The 17,889-nt window shown below is 42.4% G+C and overlaps 2 protein-coding genes across 4 annotated transcripts in view; one reads left to right on the forward strand and one right to left on the reverse strand.

The window, feature by feature from the left end:
- chd3 (chromodomain helicase DNA binding protein 3) overlaps window positions 1–16,478 on the forward strand; it is a 48,679-nt gene extending 32,201 nt beyond the window's left edge. For 2 of the 3 annotated variants that reach the window (XM_085759851.1, XM_085759852.1), the window contains exons 37-40: window positions 1,260–1,455; window positions 2,304–2,467; window positions 2,852–2,978; window positions 6,945–7,370. In XM_085759851.1, coding sequence (XP_085615977.1) covers window positions 1,260–1,455; window positions 2,304–2,467; window positions 2,852–2,978; window positions 6,945–7,234 — 777 coding nt within the window. In that variant the 3' untranslated portion in view covers window positions 7,235–7,370. Of the gene's footprint in view, window positions 1–1,259; window positions 1,456–2,303; window positions 2,468–2,851; window positions 2,979–6,944; window positions 7,371–14,447 lie in introns of those variants that run through there. The other variant, XM_085759853.1, reaches the window with a different exon arrangement.
- tm4sf5 (transmembrane 4 L six family member 5) overlaps window positions 1–17,889 on the reverse strand; it is a 252,573-nt gene that overhangs the window by 80,279 nt on the left and 154,405 nt on the right. The gene's annotated exons all lie outside the window — the stretch shown is intronic.

The raw sequence follows: 17,889 nt of genomic DNA on the forward strand, positions 1-17,889 counted from the left end.
GAATTATGAAATTGAATTCCCACGAATTGGTTGTATTAATGTTGCTATGACAACAAAGATACTGATTTATGTGGAAAAAAGCAAATGCAGAAGAAGTGAAGGTTGTGGGAGAGTGACATTTAACGGATGAGTTTACTGAAGTAGTTTCCAAGCTGAAACGTAACGAGAAGAGGGGAACTGTTTAAATCACATGTACGTACATCTGCTCCAAAGATTTATAACCTCAACAATTTACTTTAGATAACTTGACTGGGTTCCTTTGATTTTTATTTATTTTGAGTAGCTCATGTGAGGTTTTCTCTGATTTAGTTTCTTCATTATTAGTATGGATCCTAAGGACCTTTAACGCCTCTCAATGCAATCAGTGGCTTCAGCTGCACAGCGTGACGCCGCTCAGTGAATGCAGCTGTGCGGAGGAGGAGCTTACGTGATATATACATCCTCTTGAACTCTGAGGAGGGTTTGCACAGACTGAAATGTTGGTTTGATGCCGTGACTCAGTGGATGGTTTGAATCCAACAGCACCTGCAGAAGAAATACCAGATATTTCTACCTTACCATGATTTTTTTTTTCTTCTCACATCGTTATCGACCCGTCTCTCACTGTTTTATGTTCAAAAGTAAATCAAAGCAATAGGTCAATCCTTCCTCTTGTGAATCCCTTTTGAATTCAGGTTATTTGATCTAATGAAATGTTCATATAGAGCTCTCTGTTTGCAGAAAGCAATGTAGGAACAGTGATGTAACTGCTGTAAATGGACACAGTTGCCCTACATGCATTAAAAAAAAAAAGATCTGAAAAAACCAGCATCAAAACTTTGGTAAAATAAAGTTTTTCAAACTACACTGATCCATTTCCATGTTACACTACAGCTAAAGAACGGATATGGAAGGTGCAACCATAGCTTTTATACAGAAAAAACCCTTGAACCAATGAAATAGTAAACGCAGAATGGAAGATTTGTATCAAAAATGAATTGAGCATCACAATTTAATTCTTGTGATTGAAAATAATCCATTCAAATTGAAACATTAAAGGGTTATGTTGAAAAAATAGTGTATTATGACAACCGAACTGCTTTAATCGTTGATATGAGGCAGCACAGACCAGCTGAGTTGCTAAATATGAACATGATGTCATGTTTTCTAACAGCACCGCACACAGTTTGCAGAAATACCAAACACACAAAACATTTCCCTCCTTCTCTTTCCTTTCCTTTCCTCTCCACCTTGCTCCCTTGCACCCTGTTCTCCTCCAGCTGTTGGAGCAGGCGCTGGTGATCGAGGAGCAGCTGCGGCGGGCGGCCTATCTGAACATGACCCAGGACCCCACCCACCCGGCCATGGCGCTCAACGCACGCTTCGCAGAGGTGGAGTGCCTGGCCGAGTCGCACCAGCACCTCAGCAAGGAGTCGCTGGCGGGCAACAAACCAGCCAACGCCGTCCTGCATAAAGGTCAGGGAGGAGAAGAGAGAGAAGGGAGAGGGAGAGGGAGAGGGGGGCAAAAAATAGTTCTGTTTTTCAAATCTCTGCATGAAAGCTGAGATGAACCTTTTGACAGAGATGCACAGATTTAGACGGAGCGAGGAGAGATCGGCAAACAGATAATCAGACGCACAATGGAGGAGCGATACACAAAGCCGACAGCGACACATCTCACCATTCGCTGCCGTTGTGCAATCGCTGCGTTTCCTGTTGCTGCAACCATATCGCTCTGCCTGGAGCAGACTCCCAATTTAAGCCAAAGGAGATAAGCTTACACCATGTTAAGTGATAGCTCCAAACATTTCCTCACCGCCTAGCCCGGCAAGTCTGTCCATGTTTATATTGTTTCGCTCAGCACGCACTACTGTACTTGTTCTCGACTTGTGTTTCTGCACGTAACGGTGCTGGAGCTCACCAACGTCCATAAATATTCTTTATCAAATCGTGCAGTTTGTGTGTGCGGTGTGTGTGTGAGTAATTCCATGTAGGGATGTGATGACAGAATGAGAAATGGGCCGAGCTCAAACTGTGTTAATGGTGTTTGGACTAAATAAATGATGTTTAACCACAAAAGCATTGGCGTAATAACTTTTAAATAACTCCATTAAGGCGGTGGCAGGCACCGTGGTCGTTAAATGAAATAATATTGCCTGTGTTTACTCTATAATACTGATACTGAAATAACTGAATACATCTCAGATATATCAAAAACAAAGTATAAATAGCAAACAAGGCAGGGAATTGAAGCTAAATAATGTAAATATGTATCATAAATGTATTTTCTCAGTGGTCGTTGATGTTTGTTGTTGTCATTGCAGTGTTGAACCAGTTGGAGGAGCTGCTGAGCGACATGAAGGCCGACGTGACGCGGCTACCGGCCACGCTGTCCAGAGTCCCGCCCATCGCCGCGCGCCTGCAGATGTCCGAGAGGAGCATCCTCAGCCGGCTGGCCAGCAAGGGCACCGAGACGCACACACCCCCGGTCAGCAGCCTTCTGTTGAACACACACACACACACACACACACACACACACACACACACACATTGAGTTATGCACATTTTAACAGCCACGCTCACAAGTTGAAACCTGCTCAGGCTGCCTGCGCTCAGTGGAAAAATAATAGATGGAGGACAGCCAATGAAAACACAGAGCCCATTATCTTGTCACCCACTTGTGCTTTTTCACTCCACAGCTGCTGAGTCAGCCATTTTTTTTTTCTCAGCTTATATAACTCTTAAGTGGTTTGTCGTATTTTCCTTATTGTTATCTCATCTGCTTTCACACATCATATAACCCTCATGAACGTTGTCCCTGAGAATAAAAGATTATTCTTCTCCCCCTCCCCACCCCACCCCGCCCGTACAGCCCATACCTCCAGGACCCTACGCCACCCCTCACAACTATGGAGCCCCCTTCACACCCGCCCCCCCGAGCGCCCTACACATGGGAGGGGCCAACTACAATCAGATGCCACCGGGATCGTTCATATCAGGTCAGTGTTTGAAGCTCCGCTGACACTGATATCCTCTACTGCGGCAGATAAATGGCGAGGTCAGGTGTCGGAGCCGCCATTACAAACCTGTGCTGCGCTGAAGCCCGGAGCAGTTTGTTTTAATTTCAGGTTAAGATATCCAGGGTTACAGATACATCAAATATATCAGGCTGAATTAAAGGGAAATATCCATAAAAGTGGTGCCCTAGATATCTGAACGTTTTTCATTCCATATAAAGGCACAGATGTGAGTAGAAGGCATTTTGGGCTTGGCTGTTTCTTTGATATACTTTTATTTTGAAGAGCTACGACAAGCAAATTCGAATATACACAGTTAACGTGTGAAAGAATGCCTTATCTTATTTGGAAACAATTTAGGGGGTCAATTAAGATGAATTTTGGGAACGTTTGGCTTCACCCATAAATGCAAAAGCTCTGTATGTGAATCTGAGTGTGAGAAAAAGCGTTACAATCTGTTTTAATAAACATCACAGGATATTATTGGGGCAATTATAATCATTGTAGTTCAGGGCAATTTACAGAAGACGAAAACCAGTCTGTTTGATCTGTCTGACACTTGGCAAGCCGGTGATTAAAGCCTGATTTATGCTTCTTTGCGGAGGTGTTACTGCAATCGCGCCGAAGCTGCCTCTGGCGCAGGAACTGATTTATGTCTCAGCAGAGAGCTGAACCTGTTGATTGTTGCAGCACCACAGCAACAGTGGATTTTTAGTACATCTCAAAGCCATGTGCTTTCATTGTGTACCTAAAGGAAACCTTTCTTTGAGTGAGTTATGGCTAATACAGACGATGTTTGAACCTTAAGACTTTGCTACCTAGAGCGTAAAATAAATATTTTGTTTTAAGTTGTCATTTTTAAAGGAGCATGTAAAAGCTGTATAATGTTTTAAATGGCTCCAGAGTAGATGATCTGGGTTATCTCAGCTTGGACTTGGAAACGACTTACTTAGAACTAAAAACCTGCATCGTAGAGCAGGACCATTGAGTTTGAAAGACTTTTACCATGCAAGAGGGTCCAATTAAAGACATTTCTGCATTATGGTAAATGTAGGACTTAGTGTTTTTGGAGCTGAACCCATAGAGAGCGTAAAAGTAAGGATTTCTTCAGTTTTGAGCATTTTTAATTCAAGTCTCAGCTTTGTCTAAATTGCTGTAGAGGAGAAACAAAGTTTGAATGTCTTGGTTTTGTGATGTGGACTATTTTTAGGTGAGGTTTTAATCATTAATCCATTTTTTTGGACTTGCCCAAAAGTGGGCGTGGCTTCCCCCATGTAGCACTTCCCACTATTGTTGCCTCTTTGCTAGCTACTACTGTACCACCGCCTGTGTCTAGCCTTCTGGCTGCTCTGACTCACATACTAACAGTCAAGTGAGGTTACACACATGTGTGGGTTTTCCAGTCATCCCAGATTACACACACTCACTCAAGTTCAAGATGAATCATTAATAATTTAATTATAGGAAAAGGAAAAAAAAATAGGGAATTAGATATGAAAATATTTGGCGTATAATGACAAATAACTTGGCAACAAACACAGGGAGAGGAGGTAAAGCCTCGGGAATTTCATATTTGTGTTCTTAAACCTTCTCCATGTTTCCTTCAACACCTTTCAGAAAACACAAGCAGCCCGAGCTGTTTGATATAGCAGCTTTTTAATATAGTCGCTCTGTTGTGAAATTTCTCAGAGGCTGCTCATCAGCTCTGCCAGAGGCTCCACGACACCCTGACGGAGAGGCACAGATTTTGGCTTAGAGATCTGGGTTTGATTACTTGGCAACTTTCACTGATGATGGGCAAATCCAGTCCAAAACATTGCTCCTATTTAAAGATACCATCTGAGGAATTCCATCTTTATATGGTTATGTTGTTGTGGAAAAACATTCAGTAAAGAAAATGAAAAAAAAAATGCCGGGGCTTTATTGTAATTACTGACTGTGGGAATTTGAGGAAAAGTTTTTATGCCCTCCACTTATTTCTGTGATCAAGTGCGGCCGTATTTAACTATTAAATTTCAGTGTAATCCTTAAATATGTGGAATAAAGAGCCACTGCTCATGGCCTTCTAAAGCAGCACTGTTTAAAGCACTTTGAATAGACACTTTATCTCCCTGAGCAGCTTAGGTTGTGAAACTTTCAAAATCCAGAAAGGAGTTCATATCGGAAAAAAACATCTGTAGCAGGGTTTTCTGAAGTGGCTGCCAGATAAACACCTGAAATAGACATTACCAAAAATCAAACATAAACGTGCTGCTCTGCTATATTAAGGCATTTTCATCTCTTAACATGTCCAACCTCAAAACCTCAATACTCTGCTCAGCAGTAATGACACATTGTGCAACAATAAAAGCACAGTCTGTGCTATCAGACCTGCCTGAGGAGTATTTTCCTTTTTCAAAGCATGTGTATTTTATCTCGTGAAGCGCTGTTGTGGCACTCATTACTTATTGAGTTAAAAGCTTTAGAATTAAAGTCATAAAAAAGAAAAAAGAAAAATCTATTTTGTTTTGGCTTCTTGTCCAACTCCCCTTGTCTGCTCTATGTCAGTGCACACAGGCAGTTTGTGAATTTATTTTCTCATAATTAGTTTGGTAACAACATATGCTCACCAGACGCACTCTCCGCTCTGCATGTGTATTCGTGTTCGGAGATGTTTAGATAGCTGAGATGTGGCAGAGATAACTGGTAAAACCTGATATTCCCCAATAGCTTTGCCGTAAAAACCACAACAGCCGGCTCTCTCAGTGCTGCGCCTGCCTCTCACTCAGTGTATCTTGATTTATGTAATTGTAGACTGAGACATCTGTCAAAAGCATTGCATTTTAGAGAGCCAGAGCCTATCTCTGAAAATGTCATTATGCTCAGCCTGTCTGAGTCGGGCCGTGCCAAGAAAACATTCGGACTTTGTACCAAGGTATTTTGAGAGGGACAGAAACCACAGAAGTAGTTTAGTTGTGTAAATGTCGTGTTGTGACTTGTGAACCAGCGGAGGGTTGGGCCCCGGCGACTGCTGTTCAGAAATAGTCGCTCACAAGTTGTGTTGTGTCCGTGGATTTTCTTTTTTTTTTTGCTCGCGGGGGCTTCGTGGCGAGCAGCTGAGCCGAACGCCCGGGGGCCAAGAACGGGCCCAAAGTCGACTTCTCAACATCCTGAACTCTGGCAGGGCGCAAGCACGCAGCAAATGAGGCCGCATTTGTGGTCTTGATTGGGGTTCCGCTGGTTCCTGACCTTTTTAGACTCAGCCAGAGGAGGAGGAGGAGGAGAAGGAGGAAAAAAAGCGAGCAGGAGAAATGGACGGAGTTAAAACAACACAATCCTCAGATTTTTTTTTTTTTTTTTTGCGACCTCCTAGCTTCCCTCCATTAACAGCACTCTCCTGAGAAAAGCTCCCTCACTTGAGTACACAAAACATGTCCAAAAATATGCATGTCTCTGCCGTGGCACTTTAACTACACATCTACAACTTTAGCTGCACCCTGTGAACTCTTGCAACAAAATGTAATGATACACCGAACGCTTCCATGAAGGATTGTTTTGTGCTGTCTCACATGGCAATATCTCAGCATTTCGCTCGATATCTTGACTCGCATTTTTGGAAAAACCTGTTTCAGCCATCAGTACTGCCATGAGGAAGCTGCTCGCTCATCTGCGCTGAGAGGAGTCCCACATTTTAGTGCAGGAGGGGCGTAGAGGTTATAGGAGACATGGAGTCCAGGCCCTCATGTCTGCAAGCACCTGCCCCGCTGAAGTGAAGTGTCCTTGAGCTGGACACTGAACGCCTCTCCAGCTCCGCTAGCCCTCCTCCTCCTCCTCTGACCTCTGACCTCCCTGCAGAGGAGGGGAGGCAAACTAAAAGAGAATTCCCTACGGGGACCAAGTAAAGTGTCACATTATCCTGCTCCCCTCTCCGAGTCTCCACTACAGTCTGCCGCTTGTCTGCCCCCACAGAAGCCGCCGCCGCTGCTGGGGCCACCGGGGGAGCTGCTGCTGCTGGGGGAGCCACCGGAGGGCCAAACGCCACAGCCGCCGCCGCCGCCGGTGTTTGCCAGAAGACCAAGGAGCACGATGTGGTGCAGCGGCAGCGGGTGGTGGACCTCTGGAAGGACGGCAAGTCAGAAGGGGCCATCGGGCAGGAGCTGAGGATGCCCAAGTCCACGGTGCACAGCATCATCGTCAAGTACCGGCTCAGCAACACGGTGGAGAACCTGCCGCGCAACGGCCGACCAAAGAAACCCTGAGGCCGCCGGAGAAGGACATTTGGATAAAAGATCCTGGAATGTAGTAAAATCTAGAAACTGAAAAAGAGACAGAGGGAGCTGAAAAGGAGAGACAAAAACCTGAATGCGTTAGGAGGATGTCCAAAAAAAAAAAGGACCAAGGGACAAAGGACAGGCCCGGACTGTGAGGAATAAAAAAGCTCAGTGGATGGATCGCACAAGAAGAGACGAGAAGTGGTCCTCAAAATAAAACGAGCAATTAACCACGGAGGAAGAAAAAGAGGGAGAGGTGAAAAGCTGGCTCCGACATCAAGCAGTAATGATGCGTGTGGGGGAAAATGAGGCAGAGAGAAAGAAAGAGAAAAAGAAAAAGAAGAGAAGAGATGACCTGTCTGGATAAAAATGAATCTTCAGGAGAAAAAGGTGCTAATGAAAAAAAAGCCTCCAAAATCTGAGAGGAAAGATGTCTGGACTGAAGAAAGAGAGGGGAAAAAGTCAGTATGTTAATGCAATCACAGGTTTTCAGGAATTCAGATACGAAGGCCCAAACGAAGAAAAATGCAACAAAGGAGGATTTTTTTATTCCTCCTCAGACAGATTTCTCGAGACTTCTCTTTCTGTTTCTCCCTCTGCGCCAAAACAAAAAAAAAACAACAAAAAAGAGAAGATTTCCCCCCGGATCAATTCTTCATCCACCAGCTGACTGAACAAGCCTGTCCCCTCACTCTGACCCTGTACTCCCTCATTCCTCCACAGTCCTCCACTCCTCCTCCGTCTCTCTTTCTCAGTCTCTCTCTCTTGCGCGCGCACACACACATATTATATACACACTCCAGACCTCACACACAACCTGAAAAACCTGAAGACGCTAATTTATCTGCTGAGTATAAGCAGATGAGATCCTCTAAATAGAAAAGGGACGAACTGGACCAAGAAAGAAAAAAAGTTAAAAAAAAATAGTTTTCTAAGTATAAAACACAACTTCCCATGGACTCTTTTGCCCTAGCATTCCTCAGTCCAACCAAGCGTAGAAGCAGGAACCATAGATATATAATAAAATAAAAAAAATGAGAGAGAGACGTTGCCTTTGTCCAACAATCAGTAGCAATGTTGCTCTGATCCAGTCCGATGGGCTGGTACTGAGATATGTACTGTATTACGAAGCATATTTACTATTGCACCTTTTTTTTTTTTTTTTGGAAGGGGTCACTCAAAGGGGAATATCACTCAAGTGAAGTATTTACACTTCCTGTTTTTAAGCCTCATCGTGGCAAAAATCTGTATTTATGAGCAGCTCTTCTCTAAAGCTAAAGACTGTAATCTGTCACTGAAATAAAAAAGGGAGAGTCGCTTTGAAGCCCCGAAGAGACATTTTTGTTCTTCAAGCTCCATTATTGTGACAGCGTGATGGATTCCACGCTGGAAAATGTCCCCTGATCCCAGAGAAAATAAAACACTCTGGACTCTGTCATCGTTTTTCCAGCTCAGTGTGTGCATGCGTGTGTGTGTGTGTGTGTGTGTGTGTGTGTGTGCGCGTGTGTGTGCAGTAGAGCTGTACATCAGTGTGACATCTCAGAGTCGGGAGCAGGACAGACTCTTAGGCCTCATTTCTGGAAAGATGAGACGTGAACAATCACTTCCACAGTCCAGACTTTTTTCTAGGATTTTCTTTTTAAGCTCAAATTGAGTGGTATCCCCCTTTAAGGACCTGAGTTTGGCACAGGTGCGGCCTGCAATGAGAATATACTATGTGTGTGTGTGTGTGTGTGTGTGTGAGTGCGTGTTTTTTTTTTTTACATGTTTCTGCACAGGGTAGCTCTTCCATTTCTATCAGCACTAGGTATCATTTAAAGTTTTAGATATTGGTATCAATCAGATACCTTATTGTGAACTCCAGATAATCGTATTGATGCCTTTTTACTTTTGTAGGAGAACTTTTTTTTTACTTCACAAAATAAGCTAAACTTCTGAAATGCATTGGTGTTAAATTCAGTCTTAACACAAGGCAAAAACAAACGCTTGAATTCTAACTTAAAGCTGCACCAGTCAATATTTTTATATCAACAATCGATCAGATTAACATGTATAATGTGTAAAAGGGGGTCGCCTGATTTAGCGGTTTCCCTCAGCTGCACAATCTCCGTCCGAGCCGGGTTCTAAAGATCTCCGTCCATACTCTCTCAGACCTGAGGACACATACACAAGACAACCAATCAGGTTCACCGAGCGTGCGTAGACAGGAAACTGGTCGTCTACTCTGCAGCTGATTAGTAGGAAAAACAGCAAAGGCAGCTAAAGAGTTAAAATGCAGAGTTTAACTTCTCAACAGCTGCTAGCAAAGACGACGGGGTCAGTAACGCTTGTATTTTATTATTCATGACGCATTTAACACCTTTAGGCGTTAAACGTTGAAGTTAAACCGTAGCTGTGTGGATGTAGTCTTTCAGAGCTTTTTAGCGTTCGTTTTTTTTTTTTTTACAACCGACAGCTTTACTGATCTTTACTCATCAACCTTGTTTAAAGGGAAACTATGCAAGTCCGGTCGCTTTTACGCTGTTTTGCTAACCCTCCTCCCTCTCCTTTTGGGCCATGTGCGTTTTTTTCAACCAAGCCGACAAGAAAGCAATCCATGGAGCGGTGAATAGCGTTATATATCATATATGTTACGATATGTATATTTGTGTAGTCTTATCTGTCAGACACAACAGATTACGGGTTATGTGTTGTGGTGCCGCTAAGACGATCTGGGACACCGGTTCGGAGGTGCTAATCTAGGAAGCTTGGTTTTCAGCCAAGAGACGCTAGGTGTCATTTAACCATCACAATTACTGAGAAGCTGTTCAATACATTAATACTTTAAACTTAATAAAGGTCAAATGTTGCTTAGTTCCTTGTTAAATCTACATTACAGTGAAGAAGCTTTGATAAACCTTCCCTGTGTGTGATACCTGCCCTAACAAAGTTAGCCGTGAGCAGCACAGTGAATAGTGCATAGCAGCTAAGAAAAAAAGAAAAAGAAAAGAAGGCCAGATATTTCTGTCTGGGTCCAGAGTGAAATCCTTGATTGATGATTTCACCTCCAACAAAAACATTTATTGCTTTCTCAATAGATTGGGAAACTCCTGCAAAAAACCCGTGTTATTTATGAAACTCCTTTCAGGTCTCGGTTGGACGGACTCTTTGATTCTGAAATCAAGCCCTGCGCCTTTTTTTTTTTTAAGTTCCTGAAAAGTTGACAGTTCAGAGACAAGAGGCTGTCCCTGATGAATGGTTTTGGCACGGACACACAGACACGCAAAGCTTTTCAGCAAGCGAAAAAATGCTGCGCTTCCTGCCAAGATGGCAGCTTTTCGACTTCTATCAGATAGTAGGCAGGACCTACAGTGGAGAGAGACGCAGGCTCGCATGTTGGCGGGGGAATGTTTTTATTGCCTCTCTCCACTTTACACGCTCCGTCCAGTGCAGGCCCAGAGTTTGCAGACAAAGTGAAGGAGGAATAAAAAGTTGAGTTTGAGGAATTCTTCGAGGTGTGGGGTTTCTTATATATATTTTTTACTACAAATAAATCACTGCCAAGCTAATTCGAGACCAGAGAGCGTCTTGTCTGCTGTTGCTACTGTAATGCTGAAGGCAGGTTAGTGAGAGCAAGTGATCTGTATGAAGAAAGAGGAGGAGGAGTCGTCTGGTTTGGACGGAGGTGAAGAACTGCAGAGTGAACTTGGCAGCCAAGCGAAATGTTCGACGTTGGACTTCACAGAGGGAATCTGTTATCTGGTGTAATACAGTACAAGCGCTTCACTGAATTCCTCCCTGCGTTTTATCTTCACGGCCACTTTACCTTATATGCCTTTTTTGGTGGAGCCAAACTGATACTGGGGTTTCTGCGAGGGCCAGCACAAATAAGTCATAATCATCGACATTGCTACGCTGGCCGTAACAGGAAGTACCACGGTCCAGCGCCACTTCAAACGCTCCTTGAGCAACAACTACTTTGTTAGAAGAGCAGTTAGTGTGTGTTTACGCTGAGGCCAAACAAACGATGAAGAAACGAGCCAATAATAACACTGAGCCGCTTTTTTCAAAGTAAAAGCCTTACATTTCGTTACGCAGGCTGCGTTTTTTATGAAACACCGCCACAATAAAAGCCTCCACGTGTTTAAACCAGCTGAATGCTTTTAATGTGAAGCAGCAGCAGGAAGGGACCGCTTGTGGTTATGGTTATAGTTCTGGTTATTATGGGTTTTAATGGGGTTAACCCAGATGTGGGACATTTGACACCTGTCAGTGCTCTCTGCTGGACGGATCCTGCAACAGATGACACTTTATTATTTAAACGCTGCACTTTCTCGCTGTGATATCGGCCAAACTCACTTTATCAGTCGGATTCCTCCTCCTTCTTTTTTTTGTCCTCTTTCCGTAGCACTGTACTGTGTTTTTCTTTCTCTCTCTTTCTCTTTTTCTTTTTTGTCTTTCTCCTCCCAGTCTCTATCTCCTGCCTCTGCATCTTTTTTTGGCTGCGCACACGCAATTTCTCCTGCTCTTTCACCCAGTCTTTACCTCGATTTTGTTTTGCTCCTTATCAGATTTTGTCTGCCCCCCACCACCACCCCCCTCCTCTCTCTCTCTCTCTACACACACACACTCTCTTTTACAAACACACACCTCCACCACCACCAGCACACACACACACACGCTCACTGACTCTCTTCTCTTTCTCTCCATTCCCTCCGTTGGCCTCCGATGGCACCATGCCATAAGTTTTCCCATAAATGGTCCCCCCACTGGTTCTAGACACATACACAGTCTTAGCGCCCCCCCGCCACCCCCTCTACCCTCACCCCTGCATATGTCCTCAGTTCAATACACTTCTTATCGCATCTTTGATCTACACGGGTGTGTTATGACAGTTTATCTTTCCCTGTGGCGCGAGAGGGAGAGAGGTGGAGGGATAGAGAGAGAGGAGTGCACTGTTAGTCTATTCCTGGCTTTGTTTTGAAAAGGAGCGCTAAACTGGCCGTTCCACTCCCCGAGCAGATTCATGATAGAGCACAAATGTGGGAAGCGCCGATCCCTGTGCTGGCCAGCTGTGCAGTCGTGTAGAAAGAAGATAATTTTCCAAGTGTGTGTGTGTGTGTCTGTGTCCTCATGTGCCTGTGTGTGTTTATACTCATTGCCGGCCTCACTCTGGTCAGGTTAACAGTTATGCATTCTGGGATTTTATCATTATTGTAAACATGATACTGTATATGTAATATGATATATTGATGTACTGTATTATGCAAGTTTGCTCATTAAAAAAAGGATTATCAAAGTGTCCACAGAGCACGACCCCCCCGTACCATACCATAATCTAAAACACAACGGTGAGTCCTCGGTCGGATTATTAAAAAAAAAAAAAAAAAAACGACAACAAATGCAGATTCTGGATGTTTATTGATGAACGCATCATCAGCACCGGAGGTATTTTTAGCGCTTGTGTTTCCCAGAAGTTGAGCCACATTTCCCACAAACAATACAGCTTTATTCTACAAAAGAGGATGTTACGTCCCCTCTGTCAGCTCCACCGCACAATTTCACATCATTTCTGTTCTTCTTTTCTATAATGAATCAACACTTTTTGGAACCGATTTAACCACGGACATGACATGTGGGTCAACACTTTCAAGTCTCGCTTATTTTCGTGTTTGAGTATGTTAAGATTTTGGGGATTTTAAACCAATTTTTAAAATAATTTTATGTCCCTATGCACCTAAACGTCATTGTGGTACTATGTTATTATTTAAGTACTTGATACTCATATTTAGTATACATTACTGTGTTATTACATGAGTATTCTGCCATAATTACTATATTATTACATGAGTAGATAGTTGTTACTATATTACGACTAAAGTACTTGGTACCCATATTCATATCATTACATGAGTACTCAGTAGTCATTACTATATTATTACATATGTACACTGTAAACATTACTCTGCTATTACATGAGCACTCTGTAGTTATTATTATTACTTAAGTACTTGGTACCCATAATTATGTCATTACATAGGTACTCTGTATCCATGACGATATTATTACTTAAGTACACTGTAGACATTACTGTACTATTACATGAGTACCCTGTAGTTGTTATTATTACTTAAAGCAGAAGTAAGTGATATATTTGTGTTAATATAAGTCTTAAATAGTTATATCTTCCGACAGCAATCACTTACATAGAGTGTTTGGTCTGAAACACGGGTCTGTCAGTCCCTCTGCTCTGCTCTGAGCCGAGGAGAAAACATTTATCGTATCCTACAGTTTTTATCCAATGAGGAGAGAGAACGGCATGAAGGGCTGTGTGTGCAGCCAAGGGACGCCGTGAATGTGGCGACGTAGGGACGAGGACTGTTATGGTGCGTTCAAGGAAACTCGTATTTTTCCGACCGTGAAGTGGTACCAGTTCGATCTGGTACGAGTTCACCGGTCGGAAGTTACGTGTGGCCGTTATAGTGACTTTCACCGGTAAAACAGGTCGGAAAAACACGAGTGGGTTGCCTGAAACGCTACAAAGTCGTAAGTTGTGACTTGAAGCTGTAATTTACGATTTCAAAAGCCTGCCTGGAACGCAGCATTAGCGAAAACGACCGGACCACTTACTTCTGCTTTAAGTACCTGGTACCCATAATTATATACGGTAATTACATAGGTACTTTGTATTCATGACTATATTATTACTTAAATAGTTGCTATAATACTATTACTTGAGTACTCTGTAGTTATAATGTTATAACTTGAGTACTCTGTAGTTATTATAACATTATAACAAGAGTACTCTGTAGTTATAATATCATTACATGAGTACTCCAGCTTGTGTCAGACCACAGTCAGCCTCAGTCTTCAGTCCTCTACTTTGCTCTCAGTAACGCACCTGTTAAATTTCGTGGCAGTGTCTTGCATAGTTGTGACACAAACCTGTCCACCCACACACACACCTGCACACAGGCACACACACACACACAGATGGACAGACACACACACATCTACACACAGACACCTGCCAAAGTACTCAGAACCACTTGTGTGGTAGTTCCCTCTGCAGTAGCTTTCCATTTTGCCATGATGACACACACAGACTCAGAAGGTGAAAACAAAATCCACACTGCTGCTCAGAAGAGTTGATGTCTGAATCTGAACTGAACTCACACTCTATGTCTCTCTCTCTTTTCTCTCTTCTCTCTCTCTCTCTCAGTGCTGAACGGACCTCCCATGTCTGTAAAGAAGGAGCGGGAAGCAGAGCTGCTCGTCAACCGGCGGGAGCAGCGCAGCGGAGAGGTCATCTGTATCGACGACTAGACTATACACACACACACACACATATACACACTCTCTCTCAGACACACACATAAACACACACTGAAACCCATCTGCTGCAAATGAATCTTCAATTTCTCTCCAAGAAAGTTGAGTCCCGGCGGTTAATGCTCCTCAGACGGCACCATTGAACCACCACCACCACATACACCCCAGTATTAAAACGAATTGACTGACCGAGGGTGGACTTACTGACCTGCTAGTGATTGTAGTCACTTCATTTGACACATAAACGCACACACAAACACACACAAGTCTTCTAAAACTTCACTCTGCTGACTGGTACTCTCCCCCTTCATAATAAAGAAAACTAAACAATAACACGCACATACTGTAATAACACTCATGTGCACTTACTGTCCATGGACACACACTCCTACAGTACACGCAGTATAGTCCATACTGTCTCATAATAACTTCTTGTGACCTTTTCTTGTCTGCCTCAAACCATTATACTCCTCATAGACGGCCCGTTCACTCAGGCCTCCTTCTCCTCCTCTAGGGATGCTTCTAACCTCACCTAAGCACACAACCTTGACACACACACACACACACATAAGTACACACACATACACACAACACACCTCAATCCTAAAACCTTTAGATCTCTCAATAGACCATGTAACCACCTCCTCCCCTGCTCCTTAAACTCTTGACAGGAAGCTGCATGTGAAAGTAAAATCATTTCTACCGCCGCACTCCATCCCCCCGAAGCATGCTCTGATCACAATAATGCTGTCTCGTGGAAAAAAAAGAAAAAAAAAAGATTTTGAAAAAAATGGTATCAAGCTGTGCCTACAGTCGTTTCAATGCTGTTTCTAATTCTCAAGAAAGAGGCTGAAACTCTGATTTCTCAGTCCGAGCAGCTCCAAGCACAGCTCCAGCGTTTTTTGTTTTTTTTCCCTCTTCGGCCTTTGTTTCATTTCGCTTTATTTCTTTTTCTTCAATGGTACATGTTTAGATAAAACACACAGCAGTGAGGTATGATAACGATAACTATATTCAGGACTTGTTCGACCACATAAAGTATTTGCCGACATCCCATCCCGCATCCCTGGTTCTAGTTTATGTACAGAGCTTGGAGGTATTTTGGGGGTCTGTTCCAGAAAAGGCCTTGCGACGTCGCTATTTTTCAAAATAAACCTCCTATGAATGTTTATAACCTTTCATAAGCAAGTCAGTGTTATTAAAAAAAAACCTGTTGATCACCCTCAACACTCCTCCCCCTCCCCTCTCCCTCTTAATCAATCTTTTTTCTTGTTTTTCTTTTTCTTTTCCAAGTTTCTATTTCTTTCTACAAAAATCCTGTGATATACTTTGCATATTTAAACAGCTCATTCGTGTTCTCTTGTGTTTTAACTCTCGCAGTTATGAGTATTGTTGTCGTCGATGTTGCTGTTGTTCTCGCTGTCGCTATTTGAGAAAGAGCTTCTACCAAAAGAGACATTTTTTTGTAACAAGAAACTATGAAAAACGATACAGTACGTGCGACACACGATGCACCTCTTTGCCATGTTTGTCCTATAATTACAAGAGAAGGGAAACGAAGAAGTTGAGCTAACTTCAGAAGTAGATATATTACAAGAAATCTCGTTTTTCTTGCTTACATTTTAGATTTGGGGCTTGCAAATGACATATACATATATAGAAAATAGGCCATATGTAACCCTAAATGCTTCTATGGGCAAAAAGAAAATTGTATACTATCTTAACCCCAGTAAAAGTACACGGTATTATCTGGAAAAATCGGAGGCTGGAAATCCATTTTATACACTGCATCATTTAAAAACGCCTTAATTAACATAGCTGAACAATTGTAAAGTCATTAAAATGAATTAAGAAACCTGATGTCAACCTGTAAATCCTAGTCAAACTCCGCTTTAAGTTAAAAATGAAAAGAAAAAACAAAGTAGATAGGAGTTAATTTATCCCATAAACCCTGGACATTTTACACCGGTCTTCCCAGGAAATAGCCAGAGTCCGTTTGCAAATTTAATTTCATACTAAAGTTTTGCAACCCCTGAACTAAAATGTTGCGTCGAAATCAAGCACTTAGTTCTTTTTTTTTTCCACTTATACTTTGTCCTCTTTCCAGATTTTTGTGTTAATTTCTGGGTATTTTGTGTCACTGTGTATGTAGTGGTGCCGATCAAATGATGAGAGGCAGTGGAAACATGTCGATAATGACGCATCTCCTTTTTTTTCTTTCTTTTTTTTGTTTGTAATAAAATGAATGAAATGATAAAAAATATGCTGTTTGGGTTTTTTTTTAGGTTATACAGCAAAATCGAATTCTTGTGTGTTGAGATTCAAACCAGTTTTGATACTTAGCAATTTAACTTTTTTATTTGTAGTTGTGTTGTTTCTTGCAAAGGTTTCAGTCTTACTTTAATACACTGTAGTCATCATCTATTTTATTTGCATAAAAACCAGCTAATAACATTAATTACTGTTTATAATTATACATATGAGAATAAATATGGTTGTCAGCACTACACTAATTAATGTGAATGCTGTGGAGACGTGAGAAGATGTCGATGTGGGAGGCCGTGAGAATTAGGCTCCACAGTGATTCACCATCTCCTCCTCACAGGCCTTCATCACACTCCTCCAACTCCCACACCAACACACACACACGCATACGTCCATACACACAACAACAACAACAACAACTCTGGGGAGCAGATGGCTGGTGATTCATGGTGATTAAAGGTGAAGAGTCATCGCGCTCTGTTACTCAGCACGGTTCACTATTTACTGTTATCTCAGCTTTATGTTTCCAAGTGGAAGAGTTTGGGGATTAAGTCAACTCCCATTAAGTGCACAGGGACGGGTTCATTATAGATGAAATATGGACCGACTTGAACGACTGCTCTTCTGTACCGTACTTTAACGTTATGTTTATGTATCAGGCTGATGGTTTTATATGGAGAAACTTGGAAGCAGTGTTTTAGTTTCTTTTTTCATGCCAAAGCAACAGCAGCTCATGAGCATAAGTTACTACTGAACTTCAGTACCTTATTATTAAATCGTTATTTATTGGTTTGTTGGCCACTTGGGGAATAGAACACTTTCACCACCTTAAAACGTAGTAGTTACTGCTCATTCAATATGTAAATTACACATCCAGCAACATATACACACTGTGTATATGTTTCCATGGATGTTTCCACAAATTTCAGCCACAAATATCTGGCTCCTCGGCTGCTAAACGATCCATCCCGTGTTACTAGCTGGTCAATGTAGCACTCACTTCTTGGTAGGTAGTGCAGCTTTGTTTTTTTTGTTTTTTGTTTTTTTTTACTGAAAACAGCTGCTTA

The sequence above is a fragment of the Trachurus japonicus genome, chromosome 18, assembly GCF_045865225.1.
Source record: "Trachurus japonicus isolate A0001 chromosome 18, Traja_1.0".
In the NCBI taxonomy this organism is placed as follows: Eukaryota; Metazoa; Chordata; class Actinopteri; order Carangiformes; family Carangidae; genus Trachurus; species Trachurus japonicus.